The sequence below is a fragment of the Xenopus laevis genome, chromosome 2L (genome assembly GCF_017654675.1).
Source record: "Xenopus laevis strain J_2021 chromosome 2L, Xenopus_laevis_v10.1, whole genome shotgun sequence".
Lineage (NCBI taxonomy): Eukaryota > Metazoa > Chordata > Amphibia > Anura > Pipidae > Xenopus > Xenopus laevis.
Window position 1 is genome coordinate 13,713,706 of NC_054373.1, and position 26,500 is coordinate 13,740,205.

General features: G+C 39.6%; 1 protein-coding gene across 7 annotated transcripts in view; it reads right to left on the bottom strand.

Moving 5' to 3' along the window:
• itsn1.L (intersectin 1 L homeolog) overlaps window positions 1-26,500 on the bottom strand; it is a 100,778-nt gene that overhangs the window by 8,162 nt on the left and 66,116 nt on the right. For 4 of the 7 annotated variants that reach the window (XM_018244841.2, XM_018244843.2, XM_018244842.2 and 1 more), the window contains 11 exons: window positions 24,336-24,453; window positions 21,854-22,045; window positions 10,148-10,269; window positions 8,854-8,960; window positions 7,787-7,970; window positions 6,921-7,019; window positions 6,039-6,206; window positions 4,309-4,521; window positions 2,972-3,093; window positions 1,774-1,856; window positions 228-311 (listed from right to left, as the gene is read on the bottom strand). In XM_018244841.2, the coding sequence (XP_018100330.1) occupies window positions 228-311; window positions 1,774-1,856; window positions 2,972-3,093; window positions 4,309-4,521; window positions 6,039-6,206; window positions 6,921-7,019; window positions 7,787-7,970; window positions 8,854-8,960; window positions 10,148-10,269; window positions 21,854-22,045; window positions 24,336-24,453 (1,492 nt within the window). 7 annotated transcript variants of the gene reach the window in all.

Here is a 26,500-nt window from a genome sequence, read left to right on the forward strand (position 1 = left end):
TAGAAATGGTTTCCTTTTTCTCTGTAATAATAAAACAGTACCTTGTACTTAATCCTTATTGGAAGCAAAACCAGCCTATTGGGTTTATTTAATGTTTATATGATTTTCTAGAAGACTTACGGTATGAAGATCCAAATTACGGAAAGATCCATTATCGGGAAGACCCATACCTATCCAACTGACAGCAGCAAGAATACATAATGTCTGTTCTTTATTAAGTCACTCACCATGAGTCCTGCAGGGCTTCAGCTCAATGCCCTCTACAATATTTACCATCAGCCTTCCGATACCCGTTGCTCGTTGAGAGCGAACTGTCATGTTAAAGGAAAGACAATAGCGTAAGCCTTAATACAGGGAAAATACACCCCCTTCCATTTCACATGAGCTCATTTAGTTGTGGTTATGTAAAAATGGTGCATAAACACTCTCTGAACTTCCAAAAATAAATACATATGAAGCTATCATCGTCTGACAGAATCATTTAACCCTTCCCTTACCATGCAAAAGTTATGGATTCTAGGACTTGAAGTCCCTTTATCTGCCAAGGTGGCTGGTTAAAGGAATAGTTCAGCGTCAAAATAAAAACTGTGTAAATAGATAGGCTGTGTAAAATAAAAAAATGTTTCTAATATAGTTAGTTAGGCAAAAATGTAATGTATAAAGGCTGGAGTGACTGGATGTGTAACATAATAGCCAGAACACTACTTCCTGCTTTTCAGCTCTCTTGGTTTCCTCTGATTGGTTACCAGGCAGCAACCAATCAGTCACAATTAAGCAATTCAGGTGGCATAAATATGAGGAGGTTTATTGCAACATATAGGGTAACAACATCGCCTTATGCGTTTCGGGAAAACATTTCCTTATCATAGAAATATAGAGAAACATTCATCACTTCCTTAAATAGTCCATCTTATAGTGACCTCTAGTGGGCTAAGTGTTAGTGATGTGCGGGTCAGGGTTTCCCTGACCAGCACCCGACCCTAACCCGCCCTGCTAATACCTGCGCCCGCACCCGCTTCCGGGGGTCCTTCTTTGGACCCGCCCCACCGATGACGTCACAAAAGGAGCGGGGCAAGCAGACGCGACACTATAAAACCAGAACCCGTAAGTCGGATGCCGGCATTTGAAGGTGGCAGTGGGTCGGGCAGGTTCGGGTCGACCTCGCAGTGCTCCTCGCGGGTGGCGGGTCGGCCTGCACATCACTACTAAGCGTAGAACAATTGCACAAAATTATACAATTCTAAGACATTAATTATATCCAAATTTTAAAATGATGTATTGCAAACTCACTGAACAGTTATGTCACATGTGGCCCCCCTTGAGGTCACTGACTAACTCAGAGTTAGAGAGCTGAAAAGCAGGAAGTAGTGTTCTGGCTATTATGTTACACATCCAGTCACTCCAGCCTTTATACATTACATTTTTGGCTAACTAACTATATTAGATACATTTTTTATTTTGCACAGCCTATCTATTTACCCAGTTTTTATTTTTACACTTAACAATTCCTTTAAGAGATTCCCTGGAAAGAGAATTTTTATGAAGTGGAAGTTGGGTGCACCTGTAGGAAATCATGAGCTGCAACTGAACTTTTAAAGTCTTATAAAGAGTTGATGGTGTCGTACAATCCCTAGGATAGCAAATCCTCGGCACAACACTTTAGCTCTCATCAGAAAGGGGTCAGTATCACTTTAAATATCAGTGCCAGGCCATGGATAATACCCCAGTTTCTATATTTCCAACACCCCAAGTAATCTCCCCGAAGATCCATACCCAGATAGGCCTTCTCTCTCTTCTTCTTCTCCGTCTCTATGTACAGCTCTGACGCAGCTTTGATTTTCTGCACCCAGGCAGTCCTATAGGATACAGAGTGGCTAGAATGATTTCTTGGACAGACATAGGGGCAAATTTACTAAAGGGCAAAGTGACTAACACTGGCGATTCGCCAGCATGACGTCATTTTGGCACTTCGTCGATTTACTAACGGGCGCTGGCGTAAATTCGCTAGCAAAGGCAAATTTTTGCTCTGGCGAATGGACGTAACTACGCAAATTCACTAAAATGCCGATTTTATTGAACGTTACCTCTTGCGCCAGACTTGCCTTCACCACCTCAGACCAGGCGAAGTGCAATAGAGTAGATAGGAGTTCCTCAAAAAATAGTTGAACATTCTTCTAAGTCCCAAAAACGCTGGTGTCTTTTACTTTTTAGAGGGTGAAAAAGATTTTTTTTTGGTTCCCTCCTTCCCCCCTACATTTCCTAACATATGGCACCTAATCTATACACTGGGCTCATGTGTAGGGCAAAATAACATCTCTATTTTATTTTATTAAGGTTTCCCAGGCTTGTGTAATGTAATGTATTTGCTGCAACATATACGTCCATTGTACTTTAACTTCACGTCGTATGCTAATTAGGCATCGCTAGCGCAACTTCGAACTGCTTATCGTATTATCGCTAACGCAACTTCGCAAGCTTTCGGACCCTGGACGCAAATTTGAATTTTCGTGAATTAGCGTTGTCCTGGCGAATGTACGCCTGGTGAAGTGTTGCGATGTCAGCGAAGCCATCCCTAACACAATTTCGGAGGTAAGTAAATTTGCACCATAATATCAAAGGCTATTGTGATACTAAACTCTGTAGTTAGTATAGGTATATAAATACATGTTAATAATAATAATATGGGTATATATAATTTATGTGAGAGTAGGGAGAGGTTTGTGTATGGATGCTGGGTTTTCATTTGGAGGGGTTGAACTTGATGGACTTTGTCTTTCTTCAACCCAATTTAACTATGTAACTATGTAATGTAATGTTCAAACATTTATCCTGCATTTATATTGCAGTCGTCTATTAATTACAACAATAAAAAAGTTAAAGCAAGAATTGTTACAGTCACAGAGTGGTTACACTGTATATACCAAGCATTATATAGAAGGTGTAGCCCCCTAGGTAAGGGGAGGAGTCTCACCTCTCGTTAATGCTCTCCGCACGTAACGTGTAAACCCTGTCAATGTGAGAAATATGAAAGATTGGCTCGTCCCCGGATGGGTCGGTGGGAAGTTTCACCAGCACTTCGTTGAGGAATATGGGCTGAAATAAAGGAATTACTGTATAAACATCAACGCACATAAACACAAACATGCTTGCCTTCTGATTACATTAATAATATGAAATAATATAAAAACTTGTGCTAACTGTACAGCTGATTGACTTCTACTAGCTGCCTATACATGATAAGGTCAACACAGATTGTATCTTCACATGACCAGTTGCTAGTAGGGATGCGCCAAATCCAGGATTCAGATTTTTGTCACAATACAAGGAAGTAGAAAAATGTTTTCCTTTCCTGCCCCCTAATAATTAGGATTCAGTTCAGTATTCGGCTGAATCTTTCACGAAGGATTAGGGCAAATCCCATATAGATGATTTGGTGCATCCCTAGTGTGTATATATATATATATATATATATATATATATATATATATACTGTATATAAACAGGGCCACCATTAGCAATCATGGGGCCCCATACAACACCCACCCCAGATCCCCGCCCACCCCACACACAAGTTATAAAAAGCCATTGATATTGAGGGCCCCCTTATGAGTTAAAAAAACTGTGGTACCAGGGCCACCCATAAGAGTTAAAAAAAAACAAACATACAAGTTAAAAAGAAACATTGGGGCACCAGAGAATATTTTTAAAAAAAAAAAAAAAAAAATTGGTGGCAGGGGCCCATAGAGTATCAAAAAAATTAGGGATCCAGGATTTGATTCGGACAAGATTCAGCCGTTTTCAGTAGGATTTGGATTCGGCCGAATCCTTCTGCCCGGTCGCATCCTTCAGCCCGGCCGAACCGAATCCGGATCCTAATTTGCATATGGAAATTAGGGGCGGGGAGGGAAATTGCGAGACTTTTTGTCACAAAACAAATTAAAAAATGCTTTCCCCTTCCCACCCCTAATTTGCATATGCTTCGGAGGTATGGCCGAATCCAAAAAAGTGGATTCGGTGCATCCCTAAAAATAATACATTGGTGGCCAGGGGTTTAATAAAATGTAAAACAAAAAACAAAAAAAAAACACATTGGTATTCAGTTGAACTGAACTCGTGGCTTCGGGTCTTTTTGCGGCTTCGGGACTTCGGCAGGTGCGGCATGGCTTTGGCACTATCAAGGGGGCCCCCCTTTAGGCGCGGTACAAGAGTACCCCCTGTGCCCCCCTGATGGCGGGGCCCTGTATATAAATGATTTTTCCACACACACCATACCAGCATGAGCAGAGCGTCAGACTCAAGGCTACTCACAGTTTTGTACATCTTATACTGGAGGTTGGATTTGGGGCTGAACACCTTATCATTGCCAGAGGAGCCCAGGGGCTTAATGATCTGGGTGAGCAGCAGGAAGTCGTTAAACAGGAAGCCGTATAATTCCTTGTTGCTCTTGGCTTTGTACAGTTTCCCACTGTGCAGGAACTTGCGTGGGCCCAGGCAGTTGGTAACAGAGTTAAATACTAATTGCTGGAGAAAAATGGGAAAAAAAATAATTAGATGCTAAATCTTTACTATGTTGGTTTTATAGAGTGTAACGTAATGACCTCTCATTGGTAATATGAAACTGCTCTTTACAACTACTCATCCCCAATGTAAAAAAACACTGGCTGGATAAGTTGATGCCACTTCCAGTATTCCCTGCTGCCTTTGTACATCATAGATTTCAAATTCCCAGCACTCAAACCACAAAACAGTGATCAAAATGATATCAAACCTCTAGTTTAATACGTGGGAAATAACTCCCTTCTGTGGCCTAACTACCTAGATACAGAGCCCTTTCCAAAGTGCTGCCTTCCTACACTGATATGGGCCATTATCTGAGTATTGTATAAAGTGCTGCCTTCCTACACTGATATGGGCCATTATCTGAGTACTGTATAAAGTGCTGCCTTCCTACACTGATATGGGCCATTATCTGAGAATTGTATAAAGTGCTGCTTCCCTAAACTCATATGGGCCCCTTTAGTGTGGCCTCCCTACCCAGATGCACTACTGGACGTACCTGATAAATCCTCAAAGTGAATGTGTACCTGAATCTATTCCATTACAGTGAATCTAAATCTGGCCATAGATCCAAAGAACCAATCGTACGAATTAAGGATTCGTACGATTTTCGGACCGTGTGCGGAGAGTCCTGACATTTTGGTCCCGCGGAGATCCGTTGTTTGGTCGATCGGACAGGTTAAAAGATTTCTGTCGGCTGCTGATAACATCGCTGCATGTATTGCCGATCGTACGATTTTCATTGGGAGACTGTCACCAGCTTTTGTCGGACATAACTTTCGTACGATTGCTGTCAGGGGCAGAACATCGACTGATCTGTTCTTTTCTATTTATTTGATCTGAATGGTTAGTGGTCGGGAGATGGGGAAGTCCGATCACTGGAGGATGCGAACAATCAGATCTTTGCATCTATGGCCAGCGTTAGTCAGTGATCCCCAACCAGTGACTCAGGAGCAACATGTTACTCACCAACCCCTTGGATGTTGCTCCCAGTGGCCTCAAAGCAGGTGCTTATTTATGAATATCTGGCTTGGAGGCAAGTTTTTGTTGTATAAAAACCATGGTGTCCTTTAGCTGAGTACTGAACATAGTGATGCCTCCTTACACTGCTACAGAGCACTGTATACTGTCCCCAACCTTTTTTACTCCTGAGCCACATTCAAATGTAAAAAGAGTCGGGAGCAACACAAGCATGAAAATAATTCCAGGGGTGCCAAATAAGTGCTGTCATTGGTTATTGGTAGCCTCTATATGGACTGGCAGCCTACAGGAGACTCTGTTTGGCAGTACCTCTTGTTTTTATACAACCAAAACTTGCCTCAAAGTCAGGAATTTAAAAATATGAACCTGCTTTGAGGCCACTGGGAGCAACATCCAAGGGGTTGGTGAGTAACACGTTGCTAACAAGCCACGGGCCTTGTGACAGAAATCCCTTTAGTAGAGTACTGTACAAAGTGTTGCCTCCTTACTCATGGACTCACCTCAGACAAACCCTCACACTGAACGTGCCCTTGAATCCACTCCAGACGGTCAGAGTTTTCCTTCTCCCGAACCCCTTCATTCACTTGGGAACATAATTCTTCAGCTTTCTCTAGGGCTTGTTTCAGGTGGCTGTGGTCAGGGTGATTTTCAGGGGTATTTTCAATAATCTGCAAAACAGAAAATAAAAACAATTTCATAAGTACTGATAATTTATTAAGGGTTTTTCTCAATATTTTGCGGATACTTTTTAACTCAGCTCAGCAAGAGGCCTACCAGGTTTGAGAACTGGAGAGGTCGGTAAGTTTTCTGATGAAATATCATTACCTTTGCACTTGAGAGAGTCTAGGTCTTTAAAAGTGTAACATGGCATTCTTCTACATCATGCTAAGTTCCAGTTAGAAATATAAGTCTTTGCCCTAGCATTTAGGAGCAGCTAGTATTAGAAGTATGATACACATATTTATATTTTCTATTTTTTCCCTAATGATTGGTCAGCACTATCTTATGGTAAAAAGGGTTCATGCATGAATTTCTAAGAGTTCAATCCACTTATCAGTAACAACTTAGACTCAGTGCTTGGCCACTTCTAATACAAATGTTACAGAAGTTACTGTTCTTACTGGGAGGGGCTGGAGGGTACAATGGGTGGCACTTGCATATAGACATTTAATGGTATCTATCTATCTATCTATCTATCTATCTATCTATCTATCTATCTATCTATCTATCTATCTATCTATCTATCTATCTATCTATCTATCTGGAGGGGTTGAACTTGATGGACTTTGTCTTTTTTCAACCCAATTTAACTATGTAACTATGTAACTATCAAAGATAGAAGCTGAATTATGGCCATTTTAGAAGAATAGAACCATACATACATTTTTAATGATGAGCGGGTATCTGGTTACTCGTTGCATAGGTTTGAGAAGAAAGCTGGACAGAGGCATTCCTTTACACCGGGGATCCATCGCGAGCCTCTGAAAAACATTTAGAATGCATTTACATTTAATAGTCAAACACATTTGTATAAAACAGCGATATCCCTGCAAGAACCTCTATAGAACATTGTTTTTTTGGAAATCTTTAGTTGAATCCCGGTTTTAAGGTCCAACGTTTGGGTCTGGGGCTTCCTTATCTCCCTAACGAGGCCTCAGATACGAAAACATTGAAGTATTTTGGACGTAGCTTCAAGTAAACATGGCAAACAATGGAGCACTCATAGGACTTCATTATCAACGTTTCAGTCCAACCAGGAGGACCTTTCTCAAGACATCACATTTTCTTTGGATGCACCCGACCTACAGATGTTTCACAATCATTTGGGAGAGAGTTACTATGACACAGTTCCCAGTATTGAAAATAGGTGCTCAAATCTCACCATAGCGGAATTACCGTTTCTAAGAAAGACATTCACCCCAAATATCACTCTACTTGCCTTCAAGCAGGACCCACCTAAGCACAACTAGGGGAAGGGGTCAGTGATCTAGAACAGAGTTGACAACACAACTGCAGAAGACAAGCAGTTAATGCTCCCTATGCAGTAAAGCAACTACAAAAATAAAGGTTCATATAACTAAACATGTAATTCAGGATCTCTGCTATCCCAGAAGAGAACCAAGTGCAGAAGGTACTGAAGATCATCCCAGGCTCCCCATGGAGAGTAGCAATGCACATAAGATATTTAGTGAAGAAAATGGAATTCCTGCATGTACCAATGATGGGTTTCAGATACAAAATTACTTACTTTAACAAACTCCTTGAACTCGGGCACCTCGTCTGTTTTCTGTTGAATGAGAGCGGCTCCATTGAGCTGACAGCTGCAGAATCGGATATATGGCTGCATGTGTGGCAATTGGGCCGTCAGGATGTCCCCGATCATCTTTACCGGCATCTTTTCCCCAGACATTTTCTTGCGGACTCTCAAGGCCCTGGGAGTAACAGACAGAAAATTTAGAATGTAATTACAGTCCTGTAAAAGGGAATTTCAGCTGAAGAGAGGCTGCTATTGGTAAGAGTTGACTCATACTGTCTAACTTTCTGTTAAGGTGCCTCCAGGTGTTATGGAAGCTCCCATTAACATAAGCAAATAAAGTGAGTGAGCAGAGAAGAGTTTCTCTGGTTGGTTCTAAGCAGAGCAACATCACAAGAGGGCACGCAGCACTGTTGTTTCACATTCATTTTATCAGCAGTTTAAAAACTGCCAATATCTTGAGAACTAGAAAACAACATAATGAATGTAAATGATAAACACGCTAAGAAGATCCCTCTGATCAGTTTTACGCTGTGCTGAGGGTTTACATTTCCTTTAAAGGAAATTGTTCAGTGTAAAAATAAAAACTGGGTAAATAGATAGGCTGTGCAAAATAAACAATGTTTTCGATATATTTCATTAGCCAAAAATGTAATGTATAAAGGCTGGAGTGATTTGATGTCTAACATAATAGCCAGAACACTACTTTGCAGTTCTCTTGCATTCCACTGATCAGTGACATGAAGGATGAATTGCAAACTCACTGAACAGTTATGTCCCATGTGGCCCCCCCTTAAAGTTGCTGACTAACTCGGAGTTCGAGAGCTGAAAAGCAGGAAGTAGTGTTCTGTTATGTTATGTAGCGTTTATACATTACATTTTTGGCTAAATAACTATATTAGAAACATTATTTATTTTGCACAGCCTGTCTATTTACCCAGTTTTTATTTTTACACTGAACTGTTCCTTTAAAAGCCAAGTAAAGCGAAGCATCACTGCAATACAGTCGCTCTTGAAAAGCACAAAAGAATATTCGGTGTACAGTGCACAGAGGATCTCACTTGAGGAGTTTGATGTTGCACATGATCAGCTCCTTCCAGTTGACGAAAATCATGGCGACTTCTTTCTCAGTCAGTAAGTCAGACTCCAGTAGAGGCTTTTGGAATGTCTGTGTTGTACAGGAGGAAACAGGGTGCCCGGTTAATTGCTGAACATAAATAGCAGATAACTGGTACAGGTATGGGATCTGTTATATGGAAACCTGTTATCCAGACAGCTCCAAGTTACAGAAAGGCCGTCTCCCAAAGACTCCATTTACCCAAATAAAAGTTTTTCAAAATGTAGTTCCTTTTTCTCTGTAATAATAAAACAGTAGCTTGTACTTGATCCCAACTAAGATATAATTAATCCTTATTGGAAGCAATACCAGCCTATTGGGTTTATGACAATCCAAATTACAGAAAGATCTGTAGGCAATAAGCAGAGCAACAAGAACGAGATTCAGTCGATCACAGGAAAAATAGGAGCCTAATCCATTCGCCCTCCCCTCCGGCCGCAGAATCAAACACTTCAACATGAAAACTTAGTAGTAAGGATCACTTTACTGGGTCAGCAATTCACAAGGAAACCAAACTTGAATAAAATAATGAAATCTTTATTAATGTAAAATTACAACAATGGAAGCGAGCAGGGGAACTAGCTTAAAGGACCAGTAACATCAAAAAAATGGTTTTAAAAATTCGTTAGTATACATAGAAAAAAAACCACCAAGACAAATAAAACTTTAAACTCGCAAAGCCTTTATTAAGAAATAACCGCTTTGCTCCTCTTCAGAAATGGCGACAGGGCAACGATCTATCGTGCGGTGCTCGATTTCTCCTCCCTGGCTATCTCCTATAAGGAAGGCAGGGAGGAGAAATCGAGCGCCGCACTATGGATCGCCCGATTGCTTTCTGAAGAGGAGCGCAAGCAGTTTCGGTTAGTTATTTCTTAATAAAGAATTTGCGATTTTAAAGTTTCATTTGTCTTGGTATTTTTTTTCCCCGATGTATTCTAACGAATTTTTGTATAAAATATTTTGATTTTACTGGTCCTTTAACGCGTTTTGTGACCGACTGTCCGAGGCGCCCCCTGCAGGTGAGACGCTTATATAACCGCAGCAATAAAATATTCATGGTTCGCCTGATAAAAATGTCACAGTACATTTTGGTTTCAATTGACAATAGTGTAATCTATATAATTAGCAGCACACTCAATCAATTATTAGTATTATTAGTGACCGATAATCATAGCAATGGGAATAATTGAATAATATTCCAATAAATACACGAGAAGCAGAGCAACAAGTAATATTACCTCTGTGACTAACTGCAAGTCACTGACATAGTTCTCCTCCGTAACAATGAGTTCATGAATGTACCCCTGTCTCTTCCTCTCGGTGGGACTCAGCATGTCCAGGAGATGAAGATCCGCACACCCTGGAAATAAAAAGGGCATTGCAGAAGATTCAGACAAGAACACTGAATAGATACACTGAACCAGCAGTAGAGAACCTCCATTTTGGATATATATATATATATATATATATATATATATATATATATATATATATATATATATATATATATATATATATATATACACGGTTAAAAGCTTTCATATATTCTCCAAAAAAGAACCAGCAACACCGTGATATTTTTCAAAATCAAGAAATCGTGAATAAACGTTTTCTTGATTTTGAAAAATATCCCGGTGTTGGTATCCGGCTGAAAAACAGTCAAATTCCGTTAGGGCAGGTTCAAAAATCCAATCAGAATGTCTAATCTGACCAAGCACTCAAATCCAAATCAGGCAAAGGTTTGCTACGTTTGTCGACCTTGAAAAAACAAGAGTGGATCTTTCCCTTATTACAAGGCTCTCTGTGATTTACCAGTTGTGTAGTTAAAGGGATACTGTCATGGGAAAACGTGTTTTTTTTTTCCCTTCAAAACACATCAGTTAATAGTGCTGATCCAGCAGAATTCTGCACTGAAATCCGTTTTTCAAAAGAGCAAACAGATTTTTTTTAAATTAAATTTTGAAATCGGACATGGGGCTAGAAATATAGGGGTATATTTATCAAAGAGTGAAGTTAATAGTGAAGTTCCGCCACTAGAGTGAAATTCCGCCACTTCCCATTCATTTCTATGGGATTTTTATAGGCATATTTATCAAAGGGTGAACTTTCACCCATTGATAAATACGCCTTTCAAAATCCCATAGAAATGAATTGAGAGCTGCGGAATTTCACTCTAGTGGCGGAACTTCATTCCTTGATAAATTTACCCCATTGTCTGTTTCCCAGGTGCCCCCAGTCATGTGACTTGTGCTCTGTTAAACGTCAGTCACTCTTTACTGCAAGTTGGAGTGATATCACCCCCTCCCTCCCCCCCCCCAGAAGCCTAACAACAGAACAATGGTAGGTAACCAGATAGCAGCTCCCTAACATAAGATAACAGCTGCCTGGTATATCTAAGAAGAGCACTCAATAGTAAAATCCAGGTCCCACTGAGACACATTCAGTTACATTGAGTAGAAGAAACAACAGCCTGCCAGAAAGCAGTTCCATCCTAAAGTGCTGGCTCTTTCTGAAATCACATGACCAGCCAAAATGACCTGTGATGCACCTGCACACCAATATTATAACTAAATAAATACACTTGCTGGTTCAGGAATGAAATTTTATATTGTAGAGTGAACTATTTGCTGTGTTAACAGTGTAATTTAGAAATAAAACTACATCATAAAAATCATTACAGAATCTCTAAAAAAAAAAAAAAAAAAAAAAGACATTCATTCAAGTCTTAGAGGCCGTTACCACCAATTGGCATCTCTGCTCGTCGATCCTACTGGCATAAAGGAAAATTGTTGATACTTACTGTCATTTTTTTAACTGTTCCACTTCACATGAAGAACATTTGTAAGAAGTTGTTCCTCCCCATTAAACGGAGGTCTTTTCCCCCCCGATTCCAGTTTAGGTTTGGAACAGTACAGCTATGGTACATGAGGGGTATTAACGGACACATCACTTCCATTTATTTGGGACCTGTAGCAGCCCCTGCATGTGAGCCCTAGGTTTTATTCTTATTAAAGGGTATATATACTTTTAGTATGTTGTAGAACAGCCAAGTCTACCCAACTTTACAATTGGTCTTCATTGTTTATTTTTATAGTTTGAATGGTTTGCCTTTTCTTTCGACTCTTTCCAGCTTTCAAATGGGGGTCACTGACCCCATCTAAAAAAAACCCAAAGCTCTGTAAGGCTACAAATGTATTGTAATCGTTACTTTTTATTACTCATCTTTCTATCCGGGCCTCTCCTATTTAGAATCCAGTCTCTTATTCAAATCAATGCATGGTTGTTTAAATTAACTTTTAGTATGATGTAGAGAGGGATATTCTGAGACAATTTGAAATTGGTTTTCATTTATTATTATGTGTGGTTTTTGAGTTATTTAGCTTTTTATTCAGCAGCTCTCCAGTTTCAGCAATCTGGTGGCTAGGGTCCAAATTACCCTAGCAACCGTGCATTGATTTGAATAAAAGACTGGAATAGGAATAGGAGAGGCCTGAATAGAAAGAGGAGTAATAAAAAGTAACAATAACAATAAGTGTGTAGCCTTACAGAGCTTTTGTTTTTTCCATGGAACCCAAATTTGAAAGCTGGAAATAGTGAGGCAAAAACTATACAAAAGAAAAAACGAAGTTCAGTTGAAAAGTTGCTTAGAATTAGCCCTTCTATCTGATCTTAAAGGTGAACCACCCCTTTAAATATAGTTCCATAGAATTCTTCGGGCAGGATTAAGACCAAGTTAAACTGAACGTATAATAATTTTATTTTGCTTTAAATTTTTTACATTTCAACCCAACATATAACAATATAAATACATAAAAAAAAATTCAAAATGATTCAGGTAGGTGGTCACTTAAAATCAGTGATAGGAATTTTCCAAATCTCCTAGGTTGTATCCCCCAGTCTTGCAACAACAATTATATAGAGCAAAATTGCATAACTCCCAACTGTCCCGTTTTAAGAGGGACAGTCCCTCTTGACAGCTCAACCCGAAGTCCCTCGTTAGTACTGGAAAGTCCTGTTTTTCTCTGCACTGAACAGCCAGAAAAAGAAACAAAGTTTCTAACTTAATTGGCTTTTGGCAGAGAGCCCAGAACAGCCACAGCAGCAGATAAGATACTTTTGTAACAATTCTCAGATAAGTAATTGTAACAATATAAGATAACAGGTCTCTTAGGAGGTTAGACTCAGCTTAAAGGGCAATTCACCTTCATTAGCAAAACTGAAAAAAAACACAGAAATATGTTCAAACTTTCATAACCTGACAAATTTTGTAAAATGAACAAGTTAATTAGGAGGTGTGGCCACAAAAATGGGTGTGGTCAAAAAAGTACCCGCTAAACGCACGCCAACTTATTTGTCCCTCTTTTTATTTCCAAAATGTTGGGAGGTATGAAATTGGTGTGAGTTACAGTTCTCCAACTTGGGAGTATTATGGTTTATTGTTCTTATGTTGATTCTTTTTTGCATGAAATTGCATAGACATGTGTATGTGGTTGTCAAATAGTCATGTCAATTTTATTTATTTATTGTATTGCAAACTCAATAAAAAGAGATACACAGGCACCATCTTGGATTTTCGGTAAAGTGGAGACATAGCGAAAAGGCTGTTGGATTCAGCTCAGAGCTTTCCTCAACTTTTGAGGAAAGACTGGAACACAGAATCTGGCGAGATCAGCCCGTGATTGGGGGGCACGTGTACTATAACTCACACCGGAACACTGGAGAACGATAACTCACACCGGAACACTGTAGAACTATAACTCACACTGGAACACTGGAGAACGATAACTCACACCGGAACACTGGAGAACGATAACTCACACCGGAACACTGGAGAACGATAACTCACACCGGAACACTGGAGAACGATAACTCACACCGGAACACTGGAGAACTATAACTCACACCGGAACACTGGAGAACGATAACTCACACCAGAACACTGGAGAACTATAACTCACACCAGAACACTGGAGAACTATAATTTACACCAGAACACTGGAGAACTATAACTCGCACCGGAACACTGGAGAACTATAACTCACACCGAAACACTGGAGAACTATAAATCACACCGGAAACACTGGAGAACTGTAACTCACACCATAATACTAGAGAACTGTAACTCACACCGTAATACTAGAGAACTGTAACTCACACCGGAAAACTATAACTCAAACCAATTTTGCTCTAAACAATTGTTGTTGCAAGACTGGGGGAATCATTCAGTGCAGCCTAGGAGATTTGGAAAATTCCTATTACTGTGATTTTAAGTGACCACCTACCTGAATGATTTTGAAAAATATTTTTATACATGTATATTGTTATATGTTGGATTTCTGGCCAGCCAGGTTTTAAGAAAAATTTTTGTAAAGCAAAATGAAATTCTTATACATTAGGATTAATTTGGTCTCCAAATACACCTTTAATCAATTTGTTACTGTTTTGTTATCCTTAAAAGGACCTTGGGGATTTAAGGTGTGTTCCAGACCAACTAAAGAGATTTCTCTGTAATGCCACATTACCTCAATTAATTAATCTATGGGAGAAGACCTTTTCATAATTCGGAGCTTTCTGGATAAAGGGTGCCATACCTGTGATTATCTTTCTATTCACTCCATCTACTATGCATATTCTAGTTTCTCAGTCAAACCACTGCCTGGTTGCTAGGGTAATTTAGACACTAGCAACCAGATAGCTGCTGACATCTCAAATTGAAGAACTGTTTAACAAAAAGCTAAATGATTAAAAAACACACACACAAAGAATATGAAGACCAATAGCAAGCAGTCACAGGCTACTGCTCTGTATGTCATACAATAAATTAATTTAAAAGTGCAACAACTCCTTTAAAGGAGAACTAAAACCTAAAAATTAATATGGCTAAAAATGCCATATTTTATATAATGAACTTATTGCACCAGCCTAAAGTTTCAGCTTGTCAATAGCAGCAATGATCCAGGACTTCAAAGTTGTCACAGGGGGTCACCATCTTGGAAAGTGTCTGTGACACTCACATGCTCAGTGGGCTCTGATTGGCTGTTGAGAAGCTAAGCTTAGGGCTCGTCACTAATTATCCAGCAGAAAATGAGCTTCCCCTGTAATATAAGCTGATGCTACAGGTTTGCTGATTATTAAATTCTGATGCTAATTGCACTGGTTTCTGTGCTGCCATGTAGTAATTAACTGTATTAATTACTAATCAGCCTTATATTGTGACATTTCTATTCTATGTGTACTGTATATTGTGAGTGGGTCCCTAAGATCAGTAAGTGACAGCAGCACAGAGCATGTGCAGTGAATCAGCAGAAAAGATGGGGAGCTACTGGGGCATCTTTGGAGCCACAGATCTTTACTGCTAAAGGGCTGTGGTTGCCTTTGGGCTGGTACAGAAGCCCAAAATATAATGTACATTTCTAGCTACTTCTTTAGTTAAGCTTTAAGGTGGCCATACACAGGCCAATAAAAGCTGCCGACAGACCGAGTTGGCAGCTTATTGGCCCGTGTATGGGGCCCCCCCAACAGGCTTCCCCGATCGAGATCTGGCTGAAAGTTGGCCAGATCTCGATCGGATGGGACTAAAAATCCTGTCTGTTCGTTGATGCGGTCCCGACATCGCTCCGTGTATGGCCACCTTTAGTTCTCCTTTAAATAAGGTAAAATAATTGGTGCTTATAAAGAGCATATATATCAGAAACACACACATTCAGATGTTGGTTTTATAAGAAGAATTTAATTATCTATACATGTTACTGATTGTAAAGGCTGTTTTACAGTTGTTAAAGCTGTAGGGTTTATATATTTATATATTTTACATTCATATCAGGACAAAATCGAGGTGCAGTGAAACAACGGAATTTAATCATCACAACTGAGAGAGGGGGAGCCTGGAACGCATTCGGCAACAAGGAGGGGCCGTCACGGAACGGAAATAAAATAAACGGGCGGTCTCCTGTTGCCGGTATTCCACCTGCTGGTTTAACTCCTAAACGGACTGCTTTAATTGAAAACAAATTCTAGTGTTGAGTGAAACAGTTAATGGACAGAACAGAACAAGACGTAACACTGTAAGCTGCGTATGGGGAAAAGGATATCAAAATTCCACAGTTCTACTTATTGATAAAATAATAATAATAAAAAATGATGTAAACATTGCAATTACTTCCAGGTTAAAAATAGTGTATACATTCTTTGTCATGAGTTACGTTAAAAATATTTAAAAAAAAAAAACAAACAAAAAATGACCCTCTGAGCGGGACACATACCCCTCAGACACAATACTTTCTTAGAATGAATGGATTAAAAAATAAAGAGGGGGGGGGAGAAAGTCTGTATAAATGAACATTAGTGAAAGTATCCCCAATAAGAGTAAAAAATTATAATATATAATATATATATTTATATAATGACAGTTAAAAACAGGGATGCATGTACTCAACTATATGTGCAAAATATAACAGTATAATACACTCCTCCTATGCCATAAATACTGGAAGCAGTGAGCGTGTGAACGAGCAGGGACCATTGCACGGGAAGGAGCCGGTTCTTCTGCATTTAAAAAGAGTCACTACTGACGCCTTCAGTGACAAGACTGGGCAACCTCCAGAACTGTAGCACTTGTGGAAATCATTGCACCCACCCCCTGGAACAATGTAGGGCCACTCGAATGGCTCGTGTGTTCAGCCTCATTCAGTTGGATACCACAGAGTATCAGCCCACAGCATAACGGAGACCCAGGGCCGGAACTAGGGGTGATCAGAAGAGGCACCTGCCTAGAGCACAACAATGGGTGGTTGCTTTGCAGTTACCTCTTCTGCCCACCTCCAGTTTGTAGTTGCTTCCTTGTGCTGGTCTACCCTCCCCACTCGGGCCCTCCGCTCTGCCGCGCCCACTCCAGCCCTCCCCTCTGTCGCTTCCCCTCCCCACTCTGGCCATCCCCTCTTTCCCTTCTCTTCTCACTCCGTCCCTCCACTCTGCTGCTTCCTCTTCCCACTGTGACCCTCCTCTTTGCCGCTTCCCCTCCCCACTGCGGCCCTCCCCTCTGCCGCTTCCCGTCTCCGGCCCTCCCCTCTGCAGCTGCCTCACCTCCTCCACATCAAGGTGCTCATGCTCACGTTCACACATGTATGGGGGAGGGATTGCTGGCCAGGTTGTCTAGGGCGCCTGATCAGCTTGGCCCAGCCCTGCAGAGCCCCAAAAAGTCTGTTTTCCTCAAAAACAAGTGACCCTCACCCTCCCCAACAGCTGAACTGGAAAGAGGTTGCGGGGAATCTCCGTTCCACACCTGCTACAGGACGGGAGGTTACCCAGCCACGGGACACTGGAATCTACCTGGAATATTCCTATTATTACTGTATTGTATAGGAACATACTTCGGGTATAATAAGAACTAACACTGGACACATAAAGACTAATAATGGAAATAAAATAAAACATTTCGGACATATGACACATTATTAATAGCACATGCAGCATTCCTTGATAGTGGGTCTTTTTGCACAAAAACAGGTTGCAATAAAACCTTTTCACCATTTTGTATCCCTCCCCCTTCCCTTCTTTTACTTGGCGTGCAGGGATAAAAACATCCTAAAAATGAACTAAAAATCAATGGCAAAGCACCAGTTAAATGAAATACTATTTGGAGAATGGAGAAAGCCACAAAAGGACCCACTATCCTCTAAACTGTGTGACATTTTGCTTGTGGGTGTGCAGATACAACATTGTGGTGCCATGCATTGAATAGGAGGTACAACTGCTGTGCAGCTTTCTTCTAGTCACAAGGCAGTAGGGGGATCATGCTGGAAGTCACATGATCAAGGCTGCATCTCCCATCATCCCTCGGGGCAGTGAATTGGGGATAGTGGGTCTCTTTGAGGACTTTCAAGCCTGAGTAGGGGGATGGACAACATATGATTCCTGAAAAAAGGAGGAAAACAACACATAAGCAAAACCAAAAAAAAAAAAGGGAAAAAAACTAAATGATTTAAAAAATAAATTAGGAGCAATTGTTTCTGCTACAATAATGAATTGGGAACGGTGAAAATAAAATTGGAAAAGGGGGAAAAAAATGTTGCATGCAACACACAGGGAGTGAAGGAATGCTGGGAGTTCTGACTACAGACTACTACTAATCCGGCAAAACAATAAGCCTTACTGGTTTTGAGTCAGAGCTGAATATCATTAGTCAATCAGATTGTATGAATTGCAGGTTTGTGTATAGAACTGTAACAAATGAATTGCTTTAAATTTGCAATTAGTTAAAATGTCAGTCCTTTAAGTTATTCCTTGCCGATCACCTTACAGTCTCTCAGCTGTAGAAAAAAATCCAAACGAATATATATATAATACACAAAAGCCGTGAATATCTTGTAAATTATATCCTTATAAACGGTGAGTAGTGATGTCATCAGTTATAAACGGTGAGTAGTGATGTAATTTCTGTCACGACTCACTAAAATTTGTGTATTATAATTAATAAAGTAGCCCCAGTTGTAAAATATGAGGATATTATAAGTTACCTCGGAGTTCCATGACCTGTATAAAAACACTTAGCCTTCGGCCTCGTGCTTTTATATGGTCATGAAATTCCTCGGTAACTTATAATATCCTTATATTTTACAAGAGGGGGTACTTTATTCACTATATTTCCAAGAAAATATATAAAAGGGGATCAGCGCCTGTGACACCAGAAATTAGGAACCAACAGCGTAATACGTTCAATCAAAAAAGGGGTATCACCAGGTGTTTTAACTGGCTTATTTCAGAAGTGCTCCTCTTTCTCTATTGGACACCTAGTTAGAGAAGAAAAAACATTCTAGGGGTACAGGTAAAGCGTAGGGTTTGTTCTCCAGTGCAGCAATTGATTGCGTGTTTCAAATCTGGAACACCTCCACCATTTAGGTAAATTGCCTACTTACAAACCACTCTTGTGGTGTAGCGTGTCTATTAAATCCTCTTATGCGATCCTTGTCAGACCTCGCACTCTCTGCAAACTCCAGAGTGGGGATAGAAACCGGAGATAGTATAATACCGTTTTATTTAAACTTCTTAAAAACAACAATAAATGCACTCACATTTCTTTCACTTAATGTAATCGCATCCAGTCCAATTGTTGTAGCTACAAAGTCCCAGAGGGTGGTCTTGCCGGACGGATTCAGACCTCCTCGTGGTGCTTGTAATGGACCGATGTGCATTCACCTAACGCGTTTTGCAGTTTCTCACAGCTTCATCAGAGGCATATTTTCTAAAATCCCTATGTTTCCCTTTTTAAAATCCTATTCCGGCCAGATTTGAAACACACAATCAATTGCTGCACTGGAGAACAAACCCTACTCTTTACCTGTACCCCTAGAGTGTTTTTCCTTCTCTAACTAGGTGTCCAATAGAGAAAGGGGAGCACTTCGGAAATAAGCCAGTTAAAACAACTGGTGATACCCCTTTTTTGATTGAACGTATTACGCTAGGTTGGTTCTTCATTTCTGTTGCCACAGGCGCTGATCCCCTTTGATATATTTTCTTGGAAATACTGTATATATATTCGTTTGTGTATAGAACTATACAGAGATTTATCATTTAAAGAGCCCCTGCCTATTTACATGCTGAACCTGGGGCAGGTATCTAAACACTCTTCCTTCCTGGTGCACTTAAAAGGGGAGGATCACCTTAAACGGGTGGTTCACCTTCAAACAACTAGTTGTTTTCAGATAGAACACCAGAAATAACAACTTTTTCCAATGACTTTCTATTTTCTATGTGTGACTGTTTTTCTAATATTGAAGTGTAAAGTGTCATTTTTCACCTTCTGAAGCAGCCATGGGAGGGGGGGTCGCCGACCCTGTAAACTGTTCTAAATGGATACATTTAGTTGATACATTTCTTATGTTTGTCCCTGCTGAGCAGAATCTCGGAGTGTCATTACAGGCAGCTGATAGAATTGATACATTAGTTGCTAATACTCCAGAGATGCTGCTGAGAAATGGATCAACTCAATGTTGTAAAATTGTAACAGTTCAGAATCTGCCCCTGAATTACTGAGCTGCCAGACTCAAACACCAGAGACACGAACATTCAACTTAGATTTTGGAAAAACAGTAAAAAAATAAATAATGGAAAGTAATGGAAAAAAGTCTTTATTTCTGGGGAGCAATCTAAAAACAACTGGATTGAAAAAAGTGTTTGGCAGGCGACCATCTAAAGTTAACTTTTAGTATTTTATAGAATGGCCAATTCTAAGCAACTTTTCAGTTGGTCTTCATGATTTATTTTTTATAGTTTTTGAATTATTTGCCTTCTTCTTCTGACTCTTTCCAGCTTTCAAATGGGGGTCACTGAGACCATCTAAAACAAAAGCTCTGCAAGGCTACACATTTCTTGTTATTGCTTCTTTTTATTACTCATCTTTCTATTTAGGTCTCTCCTATTCATATTCCAGTCTCTTACTCAAATCAATGCATGGTTGCTAGGGTAATCTGGACACTAGCAACCACACTGCTAAAATAGCAAACTGGAGAGTTGTAGAATAAAAAGCTCAAAAACCACAAATAATAAAAAATTAAAACCAATTGCAAATTGTCTCAGAATAGCGGTCACATCTGCAGCTGCTTATAATGTAGTAAAAGCAGAGCAGACACCCCAAAGGAGTCAGTTGCCAATCTATTTGGAAGGTTTGAAATCCCACCAGGAGACGGCCACCTAGTGCTTTTAATTGCAGTCCTCTCCCATTGGGTTTTTAAAGGGCCCCTGCAGAAAGTGGATCATTGATTGGGACGGCTAAAGATTGGATAAGCCCAGTTTGATCCACCACCTTTGTTACCAAAGCACCCAAACACCCACTTTTTGATAAAGTCAACAAAAGTCCACAGATTTGTCTACCTACCCCTATAAACCTTGCACCCTCCCCCCTACTGTAAAGCAAGTTTGGCCCAAGGGGTCCCTGCACAATAGAGACTCAATAAATATATTCATATATTTCTGTGGAGTGATGCAGAGTGATATGCGGAGACAATTTGCAATTGTTTTTAATTTTTTATTATATGTGGTTTTTGAGCTTTTTATTGAGCAGCTCCCCAGTTTCTAATATCAGCCATCTGGTTGCTAGGGTCCAAATTACCCTTAGCAACCAGGCAGTGGTGTGGATGATAGACTGGAATATGAATAGGAGAGGGTCTGAATAGAAAGAGGAGTAATAACAAGTAGCAATTACAATTAAGGATGCACCAAATTCACTATTTGGGATTCGGCTGAATCCTTGGTGAAAGATTCGGCCGAATACAGAACCAAACCCAAATTTGCATATGTATATTAGGGACAGGAAAAACTGGAAAAAAATCTTTTTTGACGAAAAGTCAAGTGATTTCCCTACCAGCTCCTAATTTACATTTACAAATTAGGATTCAGATTCAGTTTGGCCAGGCACAAGGATTCGCCCAAATTCGAATCCTGCTGAAAAAGGCTGAATCCCGAAGCGAATCCTGGATTGGGTGCATCCCTAATTACAATAAATGTGTAGCCTTACAGAGCATCTGTTTTTAGGTGGGGTCAGTCACCCTCATTTGAAAGCTGGAAAGAGTCAGATGAGAAGGCAAAAAATTCAGAAACAATAGAAAATAAATAATGAGGAGCAATTGAAAAGTTACTTATAGCCATTCTATAATATACTAAACGTTAACTTAAAACAACCCTTTTAAAAGGAGGCGGTAATATAGCACCTACAGCTCTGTTCAAACTCAGCTGGGTTTTGCAGAATTAATTCTCATCAAGGCTCAGCCTGTTATCCCGGGACAGTCCCACTATTGGACATGTAGAAGGTCTTCAAAGAGACTTGCGCAAAAACAAAAGCAGCAGCGGTCAGAGCTTTCATTTGGGCAAAGAGCCGCAGAATCACAGCAATGCTGCATGTGATTATTAACAAGGCAAGTGTTCATGAAATAGGCCCTCTCGTTACTTACATTGCTGACTAGGATCCATGTCTGTGGTCAGTTTCACGTAGTTGGAGGGAAACAGACCAACATGGCCATTCAGTTCTCCTTTCCACCAGTCGGGATCCTCTTTGTTCAGCACGTTAATCACCTGCCCTTTACTGAAGGCCAACTCGTCGTCATTCTGCGCGATATAATCGTACATCCCGATAACTTGGCATGCTGAAACGCAAGAGAAATTGTACAGTCAGGCTAAGTCATGCATTCAACTCCCTGAACATATAAACACACGGTTGTCGATTCACCTTTACATTAACATTTAATACAATGTAGAGAGTGATATTCTGAGACAATTTGCAATAGGTTTTCATTATTTATTGTTTTTGAGTTATTTAGCTTTTTATTCAGCAGCTCTCCAGTCTGCAGTTTTAGCAATCTAGGTTGCTAGGCTCCCAAGTACCTTAGCAACCATGCATTGATTTGAATAAGAGACTGGAATGTGAATAGTAGAGGCCTTATTAGAAAGATGAGTAATAAAAAGCAGCAATAACAATAAGTGGCAGATTTATTAAAGGGGTGGTTCGTCTTCAAACAACTAGATCACCAGAAATAACGACTTGATGACTTTCTATTTTCTATGTGTCACCGTTTTTCTAATATTGAAGTGTAAAGTGTCATTTTTCACCTTTTAAAGCAGCTCTGAGGAGGAGGGGGTCGGCGACCCTGTAAACTGTTCTACATTGATACATTTAGTTGATACATTTCTTATCTTTGTCCCTGCTGAGCAGAATCTCTGAGTTTCATTAAAGGCAGCTGTTAGAATTGATACAATAGTTACTAATACTCCAGAGATGCTGCTGAGAAATGGAGTCTGCACCTGAATTACTGAGCTGTCAGACTCAAACACCAGAGACACGAATATTCAACTTAGATTTTGGAAAAACAGTAAAAAATAAATAATGGAAAGTAATTGAAAAAAAGTCTTTATTTCTAAAGAACAAAATAAAAACAACCGAATTTAAAAAAGTGTTTGGAAGTGTTTTAAGGATTCAAATTCGACTATTCGCCACCTAAAACCTGTCGAACTACTGTTTAAGTCAATGGGAGAGGTCCAGGTATCAACTTGGAGATGTTTGCAGCCTTCCCTACATTTAAGTTTTTTTTGGAGAAAAACCTTGAATCAAATTTGATCGAATTTGATTCAAGTTTTCTGTTCGTTTAAATTTGTCCCAGTTTTAAGAATTCGATTTTATTAATACATTTTGGCAGGTGGAATTCCAAATACATTCGAATTTAAGGGAGTTAAAAAAAACTCACATGAATTCGAAAGTCGACCCTTGATAAATGTGCCTCCCCATGAGTAGCCTTTAACAGCATTTTTTTAGATGGGGTCGGTGACCTTTATTTGAAAGATGTATAAAAAAAAAAAAAGGCTGTATATAATTCAAAAATTATAAAAATGTAAAAAAAAATGAAGGCCAATGGAAACATGCTTAGAATTAGCCATTCTATAACATACTAAAAATTAACTTTAAGTATTTGTGACCAGATAAAGCAGATGAAATTTGATTTTATACAAGCAACAATACAGGAATGGGACCTCTGGGGTTTCCATGAGTTCTCAGTATCACGTTAGTTTTAAACTATATAAAAATTGTCTGACATATGCTTAATACGTTAAACAGGTATGGGACCTGTCATCCAGACTGCACGGGACCTGGGGTTTTCCGGATAATGGATCTTTCCGTAATATGTCATATCTTCATACCTTAAGTCTACTAGAAAATCATGTAAACATTAAATAAACCCCATAGGATAGTTTTGCCCCCAATAAAGATTAATTATATCTTAGTTGGGATCAAGTACAAGCTACTGTTTTATTATTACAGAGAAAAGGGAAATATTTTTAAAAAATTTGAATTATTTGACTATAATGGAGTCTATGGGAAACAGCCTTTCCATAATTTAGAGCTTTGTGGATAAGGGGTTTCCGGATATCGTATCCCATACCTGTACATCTTTACTGCCTACTTTAAGTTAAAATACAGAGAATATGAATACACGTATAGTCATCAACTGAACTGCACACTCTGTTACAACTAAGTTTCCTATGATTTCTGAAAGATTTAATGTAAGGCCAGAAATTAAATATAAACAATTTACTGCATGTGAGGTCTTTATCAAAGTAATCATTCCGTTGCATGAGAATAAGACCAAAATCACACACAGCGAATAAAAAAATCTGCATAAAATGACACATGGTTATATGCAATCATGCAACCAACATAGGGTTGCCACCTCACCCCTTTAAAACCGAACACATATGGAATACACAGCCTGCATGGCTCATTAGCGATTCATTTAGATCCATGATGCATGGCTGCACATAAATCAGTTCAATCTGAAGCATAAATCTAAAATAATTGCTAATTAGCCATGCAGGATGTGTATTCCATATGTGTTCAGTTTTATAGGGGTGAGGTGGCAACCCTAAACCAACTGCTGAACTTACTAGGAGGCAATGACGTTGGTTTGGGTGGTTCCGTTGGCGTGCTTTTATTTGTGCCAGGGCTCAAAAGCTTAACATAATTTGCTGGAAACCATCCAATCTGCCGCTTCTTCCCACGTGCCTGCACACACAATGGTGTTGGTTAGTTTTACAAACAGTCATGGACAACAAAACAAAAGCAATACATTAAAAAAAAGGCTTCCCTTTAATAAAAAGCTGATGGAGAGGACATCTCTCTAAAGGTGGCCATAGACCGAGAGATCTGCTCGTTTGGTGATGTCGCCAAACGAGCGGATATCTCTCTGATATGCCTATATTGAAGTGGGCGATATCGAGCTGATCTGATCGTGGGCCCTAGGTCCCAACGATCGGATCATAATGGATCCAATACGGGCGGTCGGATCACGGGACCGCATACACGCATAGATGCGGCTGCGATGCAACGGGATTTTTTAACCTGCCCTATCGAGATCTGGCAGACTTTTGGCTAGATAGCGATCAGGGAAGTCCATCGGACGGCCCCACACACGGGCCAATAAACTGCCGACTCAGTCTGTCTGCAGCTTTTATCGGCCTGTGTATGGGGGCTTTAACAGAAAATCAGATTTCTCTAGTGAAATTGCATTTCTGCTCATTTAATATATTCTTTTTTATTTGTTCATTTTAAGGTTAAGCTTTGTCTCAGGACATACACTATATATTAATGTCCTCAGTTGGAACACTACAGTTGGTCCTTGGATGCAACATGAGCCCAAAACCATCAGTCAGGAGCATGAGATTTTAACTAGTGAGCAGCCACACACAAGCTTGACATCACCATGTCGACTGTTGGCTGAAGTCGTAGACTTGTCACGGCCATTGGATAATGCAGTCTCTGGAATGATGAATCTGACGTTACAATCTGGCATTCTGACTGGTGGGTCTGGCTTTGACGGACGCCAGGACAATGCTGCATGTCTGAATGAACAGCGCTGCCTATAAAAATTGATGAAGGAGGAATAATGATCTGGGGCTGTTGTTCATGGGTTGGGCTCAGGCCCCTGGTGTCTCATTTAAACAGGAACATCTCCTTTTCTATCAGGCTGGCGTTGCTGCTGCACAGGGCTCATACTTCCCCCTTTCTGTCTCATGTTTTTTTTTTTTCAGTCATCACTCGTGTAAATTCAGACTTCTTATGCACCTTTAAAATTCTCCAATTCTTTCTTATTTGCGAAGATTCAGTGATCTTCATATAGATTTGTTTCCTTCATTCTTATCCAGTTGTCTTGCACACTCCCACCCTTCCGTTTGTCATTCATTTCATCCCATTCCCTTATTCATCTTATGAAAAATAAAGGTGAAGCGGTTTTATGCTACATAACTTTTATATATATATATATATATATATATATATATATATATATATATATATATATATATATATATATATATATATATATATATATATATATATATATATATATATATATATATACATACATATATACATATATACATACATATATATACACACACACATACATATATATATACACACACATCCACAAGTAGGCGAGCACACACAGGTCTTGTGAAAAATAAAGGTGATATATGCACAAGTTTGAGGAATAAACACCGATATTTCACTAATTTTGGAGTGCGGGTCCTTTTGAACTATACATAATGCGTTGACCCTGCACCCACAATAATAAGCGACTGGTTCATACGTTGGGCTATAAATGTATATAATACACAAAAGCCATGAATAAACAGTGACTAGTGATGTCACCAATTATAAACGGTGAGTAGTGATGTAATTTTAGTCACATGACTCACTAAAACTTGTGTATTATAATAAATAAAGTAACACTTGTTGGAAAATATCAGGATATTAGAAGTAATTTAGTTCCATGACATGTATGTTTATATATTTCTGATGCTGTCCCTTTACATATGCCCTTTACTGTAAAATATGACCAAGTGGAAACTCTAAGGGCCAATATAATATTACTTGTGACTTTCAAAGTTTGGCTTTGTTTTAAAAGCCCGTTCAGGTAAAATGCAGAAGATTGCAGAGGTTTTTTTTTCGACACAAAACCCCATGTGATTAGTAAACTGTTTAAGATTGCTCATGTTGAAAAGCACAAGCAATCGGATATTGGCCCTAAGGCTCAGTGGCGTTTTTCTGC